At 37.3% G+C, this 12329-nt stretch overlaps 1 protein-coding gene across 1 annotated transcript in view; it reads right to left on the bottom strand.

Annotated features, from left to right (window-relative positions):
- The window catches only part of VWDE (von Willebrand factor D and EGF domains), a 72491-nt gene extending 62720 nt beyond the window's left edge, over positions 1-9771 (bottom strand). Inside the window, 3 exon segments of the mRNA XM_070477205.1 lie at positions 79-127; positions 917-1101; positions 9514-9771. Coding sequence (XP_070333306.1) covers positions 79-127; positions 917-1101; positions 9514-9544 — 265 coding nt within the window. The 5' untranslated portion in view covers positions 9545-9771.
- Between the last annotated feature and the right edge of the window lie 2558 nt (positions 9772-12329).

The following is a 12329-nucleotide window of genomic DNA, read 5'->3' as shown; positions in this document are numbered from 1 at the left end:
AAAGAAAGGATTGCTCAAAATCTGGTGATGGACAAACTGTTTAGCAATTTGGGGGGGAAAATGAAGTTAAAGCCTCACTTGAAGCCAAATTTGGATATCTTTCCCAAGTTCTTTCTACGTTACATACCTAAAAAAGGAAAATAATTCCCATTTTTTGAAATTTTTAAAATGTGGGTATAATAATTTAAAATGTGGGTAACAATAAAGGAAGGATTTCCCAGTGGCTCAGTGGTAAAGAATCCACCTGCCAATGCAGGAAATGCAAGAGATGTGGGTTCGATCCTTGGGTTAGAAAGATCCCCTGGAGAAGGGCATGGCAACCAACTGCAGTATTCTTGTCTGGAGAATCCCATGGACGGAAGAGCCTGGCAGGTTACAGTCCATAGGGTCCCAAAGAGTCGGACACGACTGAAGCAAGTTGGCATGCACACATGCAATGATAAAGAAAATGAGGCTTCTATTAAGACATAATCCTTCTGTTAAGCAGGCAAGAACTGATGGACGTAAAATAGGCAGTATTTTACTATTTGCAAGTTACTGAGGTTAAGTACACGAACCCTGCAGACTGACTGCCTGTGATCAAAACTTGGCTATCTGACCTGCTATCTAGGTGACTCTAGAAGTGTTAATCCCTAAAAATATATTTCCTGAATTATATGGTGAGAATAATGCTAGACTATCTTCTATAAACATTGTAAATAAAAACACTTGGTGGACTGTTGAGCACTACATTAACTACTACTACTATTATTGTCAGAATAGAGAAGTATGGGAAAACTCCCTCAGATTAACTTAATCTTGATGAAAAATTAAAATATTGCAGTGTGAGTTATAAATTGGTTGTAACAAGATTCAATCCTTATAGCAAAAAATACTTAAGAAAAAGCACATGGAGCTAACGTTAATGAGTTGATACCTCAACACATTTGGTCGGCATCTCAGCAGGTCTGTCAAAGAGCAGAAATCGATACCATCCAGGGGAAAGGGAGTGGTCACATATCAGGTCTTGAATGGCTGACTGCTGGAGGTGCAAGGAGTCAAAATGGACATTTCTATAAGGGCTCTGAAGAAACTGGTGTCCCCCAGGAAAGCACTCCGGAGCTACATTGGAAAGATAGATGTCTTTTTAAATTTCTTCATTGACATAGTTCAGTCCTCAATTAAAATTGACTCCCAAAACAAAAACAGAGCGAAAAAAAAAAAAAAAACACCCCAAGTGTACATAAAGACCATCTGAAATATCATGATCGCTTGCTAAAACAAAAATGACTTAATATGCACTTTCCATAAATACAATCAGCTAATCAACAAATTCTTTAGAATGTGTTTTTGAGATATTTGAGCTTCAAGGACTTTATTTTCATTGGGGGGGTTTTTTTGGCCATGCAGCATGTGGGATTTTAGTTCGCTGAACACGGATCAAACTGGTGTCCCCTGCATTGGAAGCATGGGGTCTTAACCCCTGGACCTCCAAGGGAGTCCCTATTTTCATTTAATTTGGTCAAGGGCTTCCCTAGTGGCTCAGTGATAGATAATCTGCCTGCAATGCAGGAGACACGGTTTCAAACCCTGGATCAGGAAAATCCCCTGGAGGAGGAAATGGCAACTCACTCCAGTATTCTTGCCAGAGGAGCCTCTCAGGCCACGGTCCCTGAGGGCGCAGAGTCGGGCACAACTTAGTGACTAAACAACAAAATTGCTGATTGCTTTGGGTCAAGATTTCTTTATTCCTACAACTGGGTCCTCCAGGTTTGAATGCCATAACTGACATTCCATGACCTGCTTTCTGCTATAGTAGCCACATGCACCCCCAAATCCCATCTCTGCCAGGTCCTGAAATGCAACAAACTAAACTAATCTTTTAACACTAGTATGATTTTTATAAAATGCCCTCATACAAAAGTTTCTTGCATTTTTTTCTAGTGCAGGAAAAAAATATGAAGTTTAAAATTTTTATTCTTTTTTAAATATAAAAGTATTGAAGTTGATTTTCATTTCTAAGCACAGGACAGTGAATGAGGTGGAGGGGAGCAGTTTTGAAGGAAATACAGGAGAAGAAAATGGAGGAAAAGCTAGTTCTGTAGCTTTTTAGGAAAGCCATTTTCTGAGCAGGGGTTGGCTTGGAAGATTCTTTTTCTGTCAAATTCACAGAAAGAACATAAAGTGCCTCTTCCCAGCAAGAAGAGAGAAGAGAAAGCAATGAAAACAGTTATCCTGGAAATACAGCTCTTGTTTGAGGCTCTTGTCTCTTATATAATGAGAAACACATAAAACTGCCTTTGTTTGGAGTATCTTGTTTACACAGTAGGCAGAAAATCTCCCAACATTAGGTATTCTGTTTGTCCAAGGGAAACACTACAGTAAGGATAGTATCTTTGAAATAGAAAAGGGAAAGAAAAATTTAATTATTACTAAAGTATCTAACTATGGAAAAAGTCTATCTAACTGAATAAAACTCTCAAATAGTTATTATATAATCTAAGGTTAGAGCGTTGATAAACAAATATCAGTTTCCAGACGAAACAAGGAGCACAGTAGAGATATTAATTTGCATGTCAGTCTCACAAGTATAGCTTATAAAATGTTTTGCTTTTATTTTGTTTATAGTTATAGCAATTAAACTGGGAAAAAAAGGTATTGTTTTGCAAGATAAAAGATCTCCCTAAAGAATCTTTTTCAGTAAAAGATTTTAGGAATGACCACAAAACATTCTTTTTCCTTTTGTCTCTAGTTTCACCAGTTATAAATGTCCCCAAAGGCTCTAGTGACTTCGACAATCTCAATTTGTCAACACTAGATACATATTTTATAAAATGCATGAGAGTAGAAGTCAGAGGATGTGCTATCATTTGATTTAATTTTGAAATGATTCTAATTCCCTGTCAGTATCAGAAGATTGCACATGGTTAGAAATCAAGGAAAATATTTAAAACGAGATCACTAGTGAGGTTTATATAATTATTGAAATGTTTTCTCTGAGCTTATCCTGCAATAGAATTTTATCTTGGGGAAAAAGTCAATAACTCCATGTTTATTCTGTGCAGTATTTCTTCTTGCTAAGCGCTTCTGAAGTTCTCACATTTCCTTTGATTTTGCTGCTTTGAGTAACTGTTTCCTAATCCAAAATTAATGATGTCATAAATGTAGAAGCAATCACATTATGACAATGACAGTACTAAAGAACCATATAATACTTGAACAGAAATTTTTAAATTTTTATTTGATATTTATTTTAGAGGAAAATTCTTAATAGCTCATATTTTGTATTATTTATTTCACAATTTTCCCCTCTAAACTGACTAGTCACACTTTAAATGTTCAAGGTCTCTGCAGAAAAAAATTAAATTTTATTAGCAACGAACGAGTGACACTCTTAAAAACCTCATTACAACCTTAACTCTAGAAGGGGGCATAGTTAACTGTGGCTGGTTTGGGCTGCCATTCAGGAATCAGAAAGCCTAGCTCCTCAAAGTACCAAAAGAGTAACTCTACAAGCATATCTCACTCATAAGACAATTTCATGACATGAATGATGTGTGAAGCTTTCCAGCAAATGTACAATATAACATTTTTTCCCTTAAAACAAAAGTACATATAAATATACATTAAAACTTACATTTCTACTTATTTTGTCTTCTCAAAGGGATTTAAAGAAGCTAGGTAGTATATAATAGAATCTGCAATATTTGGGTTTAAAATACGTTGGTAAAACATGCGAAGTTATAAATAATAGATATATAATGATACAATATGCAAATAGTTTTCCAGTTTTATTTGTAGATATAAATAACCTGTATTATGTTAATATATTGGTTAATACAATGGCTAAGACTAGCTTACTTCCTAATTCATAACTGGGTGACAGACAAATAATGATAAACTAAATTATTTTATTTTTAATAGATAAATATATTTATATGCCTAAAGACAGGCATTTCATAATATCTGAGTTTATAATTAGAAAAACTTTGGTATACTGAAGAAGAAAATGGCAACCCACTCTAGTATTCTTTGGAAATTCCATGGACAGAGGACCCTGGTGGGTTACATAGTCCATGGGGTTGCAAAGAGTAGGACATGACTTAGTGACTGAGCATATTGCTCAACAGAGAAGGCAATGGCACCCCACTCCAGTGCTCTTGCCTGGAAAATCCCATAGACGGAGGAGCCTGGTAGGCTGCAGTCCATGGGGTCGCTAAGAGTCAGACATGACTGAGAGACTTCACTTTCACTTTTCACTTTCATGCATTGGAGAAGGAAATGGCAACCCACTCCAGTGTTCTTGCCTGGAGAATCCCAGGGACGGGGGAGCCTGGTGGGCTGCCATCTATGGGGTCGCACAGAGTCAGACTCGACTGAAGCAACTTAGCAGCAGCAGCATATTGCTCAATAGGAATTTCAAATATTTGTGCATTAGAAAAAAAAATTATATAGCTTTCCCAAGGATGTGGGAAAGAAAAAAACCACTGTTTAGCTTCAAATTCAATGATAAATAAAAAGTTAATATTAAGCTTTTAATATTCAAAATTGTATTATGGATTCTACAATGACACAAAAGCATGAAAAGCAAGGTCAAATAGAGACGTGATGAATCTGCTAAATCTCTTTACTTTGTCCTCCTTTATATATTAAAAGATGAATGCCTCTTGATGATAATACAAATAGATTGAAAGTAAAAGAATGAAAAATAACATCAGGCAAACAGGAGCCACAATAAAACTGGACTGGCATACTAATATAAGACAAAAATATTTTAAAATAAAAAAAGTTACTAGAGATACAGAGGGACATTTTATAACTATAAAAGTTTCAATCCATGAGAAAGATATTATAAATATCAGTTCAGTTCAGTTCAGTCACTCAGTGTCCAACTCTTTGCGACCCCATGAATCGCAGCACGCCAGGCCTCCCTGTCCATCACCAACTCCCAGACTTTACTCAAACTCATGCGCATCGAGTTGGTGATGCCATCCAGCCACCTCATCCTCTGTCGTCCCCTTCTTCTCCCGCCTTCAATCTTTCCCAGAATCAGGGTCTTTTCCAATGAGTCAACTCTTCGCATGAGGTGGCCAAAGTAATGGAGTTTCAGCTTCAGCATCAGTCCTTTCAATGAACACCCAGGACTGATTTCCTTTAGGATGGACTGGTTGGATCTCCTTGCAGTCCAAGGGACTCTCAAGAGTCTTCTCCAACACCACAGTTCAAAAGCATCAATTCTTCGGCACTCAGCTTTCTTCACAGTCCAACTCTCACATCCATACATGACCACTGGAAAAACCATAGCCTTGACCAGACGGACCTTTGTTGGCAAAGTAATGTCTCTGCTTTTTAATATGCTATCTAGGTTGGTCATAACTTTCCTTCCAAGGAGTAAGCGTCTTTTAATTTCATGGCTGCAGTCACCATCTGCAGTGATTCTGGAGCCCAAAAAAATAAAGTCTGACACTGTTTCCACTGTCTCCCCATCTATTTCCCATGAGGTGATGGGACCAGATGCCATGATCTTAGTTTTCTGAATGTTAAGCTTTAAAGCCAACTTTTTCACTCTCCTCTTTCACTCTCATCAAGAGGCTTTTCAGTTTATAGACATCTAATAACAGAGCAGAAAAATACATGAAGCAAAATCTGACAAAAACGAAGAAAAACAAATACTTCAAAGACAATAGTTGGGACTTTAATATCCCACTTTCAACATGAATAGAAAAATAGGCAGAAGATCATAAAGGAGAAAAAGCTGGAACAACACACTTTAAACCAATGTGACCTAATAGACATCTACAGAACACTATCCCCAACAACAGAAGAATATAAATTTTTCTGAAAAGCACATGGAACATTTTCCAGGATGGACAATACATTTGACCCTAAGACAAACCTCAATAAATTTGAAAAGACAAAATCATACAAAATATGTTGTTTAACTATAATAGAATGAATATATGTCAACAGCTGAAAGAAATTTAAGAAACTTACAAATATGTGGAAATTAAACAACTAGCAAACCAAGAGATAAAAGAAATGAAAATGGAAATAAGAAAATGTATTGAAAAGGATGAAAATAAAGATACAACACACCAAAATTTGTGAGATGCTGCTGAAGTAGTGCGTAGAGGAAAATTATACTAAAAAAGAAAAGATCCCAATATAATCAACTAACCTTTTACCTGAAGATTTAAAAAAAAGAGCATACTAAATCTAATGGAGAAAGGAAAGAAATCTGAAAGACTAAAGAAGAAATTAATGAAACTGAGAATAGAAAAACAATGGAGCAAATCAGTGAAACCAAAAGATGTTTAAAAAAAATAATCAACAAAGTTGATATAGTTCTAGAGTTGCCAAGGAAAAAGGAGAGAAAGCTTACTTGCTAGAATTAGAAATGAAACAGGGCACACAACTACATAGCTTATTAAGCAATACTATTACAGTTGCATGCTAATGCATTATAGAACCTTTATAAAATTGACAAATTCCTGAAAAGATACAAAGTACAAAACTGACTCAAGAAAAAGTAAGCAGTCCAGATAGATTTATATGATGTGAAAAGATTGAATCAGTAAAAAGACAAGACTCAAATATCGAGGTAGATGGCATTAATGCTCAATTCTACCAAACATTCAAAAAATAATATCAATTCTTCATAAACATTTCCAAAAACTAGAAAAAGATGGAATACTTCCAGACTCATTCTATGAGCCCAGTATTACCCTGGTATCAAAGCCAAAAAAAGATCTCACAAGAAAAAAGGAAGAACAAAATATGAAGACTCACATTTTCTCATTTCAAAATTTACTGCAAAGCTACAGTAAACACCACAGTGTAGTGGTGGCATAAGGAGAGACAGAGACTGGTAAAGAAAACTAACAGACCAGAAATAAACCCATGTACCTAAGGGAGGGATGACAGTTTTTTCAACAAAACTGGAAAGCCACATGCAAAAATATGAAATTGGACCCTTTGGTTATACCATATACAAAAATTAATTCCAAATTAATCAAAGACCAAAATATAAGAACTAAATGTTAAGACTTAGGACAAAAACATTAGGGTAACTCTTCATGACTTTAGATTTGTCAGTGGATTTCAAGATATGATAATAAAGTACAAGAAACAAAGGACAGGCAAGCAAGGACTTGCATGCTTCCAAGGACATGATCAAGAAAGTGAAAAGACAACCCATAGGGTGGGAGAAAACAACTGCAAATCCACATACCTACTAAGAAAACTGCACCTAGACTATACAAAAACTCACACAGCTCAATAACAAAAAGGCCAACAACCCAATAAAAAAATTGGTAGAGGATTTGAGTAGATATTTCTCCAAAAAAGATATGCAGATGTTCAAGCACATGAAATAAGATGCTTGGACATCATTAGCCACCAGAGAAATGCAAATCAAAGCACAATAAGATATCATTTCACATCCACTGGAATTGTCAGAATCAAAATATCAGATAATAACCAGTGCTGATGAGACTGTGTATACATTAAAAACTTCACATACTGCTGCAGTGATGAAAAACAGTGCAGTCACTTTGGAAAATAATTTGGCTTATTCTTGATACGGTTAAGCACAGAATTACCCTATGATCCAGTAAGTCCACTCCTAGGTATATTTCTAAAATAAATGAAAATATGTCCATACAAAAACCTATACCCAGATATTTATAGCAGCACTATTTATATTAGCCACAAGGTGGAAACAACCCAAATGTTCATCAACTGATTAATTTATATCTAAAACATGGTATACCTTTACAGTGGAATATTATTCCATCACAAAAAGAAAGTACTGATACATGTTAGAACATGATGAACCTTGAAAACATAATGCTAAATGAAAGAAGTCGATCTATTATATGATCCCATTTAGATAAAATATCCAGAATAGGCATATCTACAGAGCAGAAACTCTATAGATTAGTGATTGGTTATGATTGGGAAGGTGGAGAGTTTGGAGGAGGGTATAAGGGGAGTATAGCTAGAGAAAAGTATTTCTTTTCAAGGTGATAAACATGTTCTAAAATTCACTATAGTAATGGTTGCACATAATTGTGAATATAAATAAACCCAGAAATCATTTTATACCATAATAAACCACTGTACACTGTAAATGATTTGCATGGTATATGAACTATATCTTGGTAAAGCTATTTGGGAAAAAAGTATGTTCCATTTGTCTCCCCTTTTATCTCTACTATAAGGACATAAATAAGTTTATTATAAACTTTATTTTCAACTTTACCATGAAAGGAGCTTAGAACATGGTAACGGTTAATATTCACCTTTAGTAGAGAGGTTGTGCATGCTAAATCGCTTCAGTTGTGTCCAATTCTTTGCCGACCCCATGGACTGTAGCCCACCAGGCTCCTCTGTCCATGGGATTCTCCATGCAAGAATACTGGAGTGGGTTATTATAAAGGACAAGAAGGGGTAATGTGAGCTATAGTAAACACTGAAGCAAATTCCTTTGTAAATATTGGTCATTTTTCTGGAAACATATTATCTAAATGTAAGAAGCACATATTAATATTACATATTATTACATGTATTTTGAACAGTTCTTAATGAAGATCTAGTTGATGTGTAAGCAGCCAAAGAAAGCATGGATCAATGATAGACTGCTTGTTGAGGCCTCTCATTTTCGGAAATACCTTAATTGGGTTCTAATATTCTTTTTACAATTTTTCATGGGAGAGTGCTTGCTCTCCCTGTTTTACAGAGCAAACTCACCTTAGTCAACTTGATGAAGAGCAACAAGCTGATAAAGTAAAATTATGCACTTATCTTTTATAAATGTTGAGCCAATCTTTGTTTTAAAAGCTGCAGATAGTTTTACACAGATTGATTTCTGAAAAACATACGGAAACTTACAAGTAAGTTTTATTTAATGCTCCTATCTGTGCAAACAGAAAACAATCAGGAAGGACTAACGAATGTTGTCTTAACTTACTGTATTTTAAACCAAGTGTTCTTTGTCCTGGATTGAAGTGATTTCTTCTCAGAGATCTATTTTACAGTAGCAAAACTGATTCTAACCGATATACAAAAGATATCTTACACAAAACTTATTGAATTATTGTAGGGGTAAAATGTTATTATTTCCAGGGGTAGAGAAGAAGTGGTGTAGTTTGGAGTTGAACTCCTTTCGGATTATTTCAAATCCAGTTGTCGCCCAGGGACACCTGGAAGATTCAGCAAAAGTTTCTTACAGGAAATTAAGGGGACATTAAGAAGCGGATATCAGCGGGAAACAAAAGGACAAAAAAGGAACGGAGGGTCTTAACAGCAGGAGAGAAGGCAACAGTCGCTTGTGCGCAAAGGAAAACTGAACAGCACCAAGGCTGTAAAGGGACCGTTTCAAAGAGGCGGAAGGCTAGCGCGGAGGTCCGTGTGGAACTGATGCTGGATGCGGCCGTACAGATGCGCCGGCACGCCCCACGGGTCATCCGGAAAGTGAGCCCCTCCTCCAAAGGCCCAGGTGGCGCCCCGAGCTCCCATCCGCCCGCGCCCTACCTGGCCAACCTTTCCCGGGGACCAAGAGCATCCACGCCAGCGTCAGCACCAAACTCCGCCAAGCGTCGCTGCGGCCACAGGTGGGCCAGAGACGTCGCTAAGCCCTGGCCGTGGGTGCCGGCGAGAAGGTGCCACCGCAGCGCCTCCGTCCTTCCTGTCACGAGACTCAGTCCGTCCCTGCTAGCCATTCGGGGCCGTCTGCGCGTCCTCGCTGTGGGACCCGGGGGTCCGTTCCAGTTACAGCACCGAGAGCCTGGTGGCGCCTCCTCCCCAGACCCCGCCTGCCCGCCGGAGAGCCACGCCCAACGGGTCCCCGGGCACTGCCGCGCCCCGCGGGACCTGGTGAGGCTCCGCCAGCCGGGTTGCCAGCTGCAGTCGTACTTTCAGGGGAAAGACTCCCAGGTTGTAACTTGGGATCTCGCATCTCGCTGTTCTAACAAATGCTTTAGGAGAACTTGGTCCCAGAAACTCTTCAGATGGACCTCCAATTTAAAAAAAAAAAAAGCCTTGTAGGATTTGTTGGAAGGGGCAGTGCCCCTAATTATACCGACAGATGGACTGTTTACCTGATAATGAGGTGTGCTGGTTTGTCCTAAAAGGTGCTTCTCAGAAGTTGCTCTTGCCACTTCAGGCCTCAGCGATGAATGATGGGAGGAGGAAGAAGAGATTAATGTTTCACCATTAGTAGCTCTCTTGCTGTGTTTATATGGCAGGTTTTTCAGAAGCAAAGAGGAGAGCATTTAGATATTTAAATGAAACATTACTCTCAAGGTTTTTCTCTGGTATTCTCACTTCTTGAGTCCTTTGATTAATCAGCTGGGGCTTCACCCTCAGAACCGGTACCTAAGGGGAAATAAGACACTGGTCCACAGATGGTGATCCAGGAGTTCTGGTGGGCATCAGGGTTCATGCCATAGTTCCATCTATAGTTTCGGAGGATTGAAATGTGGACTATGCACAGTGATAGAGGCAGTAGGTGCCCAAATGAATAAAATTCTTTTAAAAATTGATTATAATTTGTTTGAAAGAAATTTCCATTTAAAAGTTTGAAACCAGTTTCAAACTTCAAGATGAGTATTCATCTTGGGAAAAAAAAATTCTTAATGCTGCACAAAGCTTGTGTTTAGCCCTCTTTTACATGCAGAAGAGGCACCCAACCTTATAGAAAAAAATGAAACATATGTTTCTGGTAGAGATGGACAGATGAGTTTCATCTTGAAGTCTAATCGCAAAAGAACTATTTGATGTGAGCAGGTTTAAAACCCAGAGATTTTTTAGTCTGCATCTTTTGTTTCAGCTTATCAAAGCCCTAATAACACTGGGACAGAAAAGTAAACATTAAGTTTTCTCAGTTTATTTGTGAAATTACCAGAAATAAAGTAATGGTTATAGTCAGGATTAAATCATATCAGACATTTTTTTGTAAATTTATTGTCCAACAATATCTATAGAGGGGCTTCCCTGGGAGCTCAGCAGTAAAGAATCTGCCTGCAATGCAAAAGATTTGAGTTTGATCCCTAGGTCAGGAAGATCTCCAGGAGAAGCAAATGGCAACCCACTCCAGTATTCTTGCCTGGGAAATCCCATGGACAGATGAGCCTGGCAGGCTACAATCCATGGAGTCTCAGAAGAGTTGGACATGACACGGTGAACAACACAACAATATCTATAAAAATGCAATCAACTTTTATACTTTACTGGAAGACAACATCACTTACATAACTTTTCAGCAAACCCTGAGCATAAAAAATTAAAGTAAAATGGATCTCATTTTTCCTTTCACTTTTGATTGATGAATACCAGTGTATGAGTTTACAATAGACCTGTAACAGAGAACAAAATTTCTTCCACACTAGTGAGTTAAGTGGAAAAAGCTGAAAATAACTTAGTTGTTTTCAGTGGAAAATTCATCTATGCTGACTTGAGTCTGCAAGAATAGGCTGAATAAAAACTAGTTACAGTACTGTGGGGAAAAACAAAAGTTAATAAAAAGCATATTTTAACATACAATATTTAGTGAGATTCATAAAAAGTTTGGTTAATATTCATATTAAATTTTTTATTTTTGAAAAAGAATAACCAATGGAGGCATGGTACTCTAAATACCAATGGTATATGTAAAATGCACTGTGTAAAATGTGTAAAATATCACTGAGAGAGAAATAATACAGAATGCCTGTATGGAAGATAAAGTGAAGCCAAGAACTAATAAGTACAATATAACTTGAATGAAAAGAAACACCTATCAAAAAAAAAATTTCAGACAGTAATGTCCTTGAAAAAGGAAATAACTTAGTTCTTTTCAGGTTCATTTGCAAAATTATGCTGAACTTATATGGGCAAAACCTCCAAATTCAGGGGACAAAAAGACAGTGATAAGTGCACAAATCCTGAAGTCAGGACGCCTAGATTCTAAGCCTAGATCTGCTCTTGTTGACTACCTGTTACCTTGGATGGCACACTTAACCCCTCTGAACCTCATTTATTTTGTGCAGTGAGATTGGCGGTAATAATACCCGCGCCACAGAGTTTAAGAAACAGTAGTTTATATATGTGGCGGTGGGAGTGGAGGAAGGGAGGTCTGGAGAGAGAGCACTTAGGTAGTGTGTGGCACAAGGTAGCTGACATGAAATATATATAATAGTTTGCAGGTAATAACACCAAGATGCAGCATCACATAATTGTACTTTTCCTTTTATCTTTTTATTATAGCATTATTTCTCAGTGTTTTCCTCTTATAGTGCTGAGTATAATTTGGAGGAACCTTATTGAAAAATGCACACTTACATAATACATGAATTCCTTGGCCCATGTAA

The sequence above is a fragment of the Odocoileus virginianus genome, chromosome 1 (genome assembly GCF_023699985.2).
Source record: "Odocoileus virginianus isolate 20LAN1187 ecotype Illinois chromosome 1, Ovbor_1.2, whole genome shotgun sequence".
NCBI classification, from domain to species: Eukaryota; Metazoa; Chordata; class Mammalia; order Artiodactyla; family Cervidae; genus Odocoileus; species Odocoileus virginianus.
The sequence above is the reverse complement of the archived record's forward strand: the minus strand, read 5'-3'. Positions and strand labels throughout refer to the sequence as shown.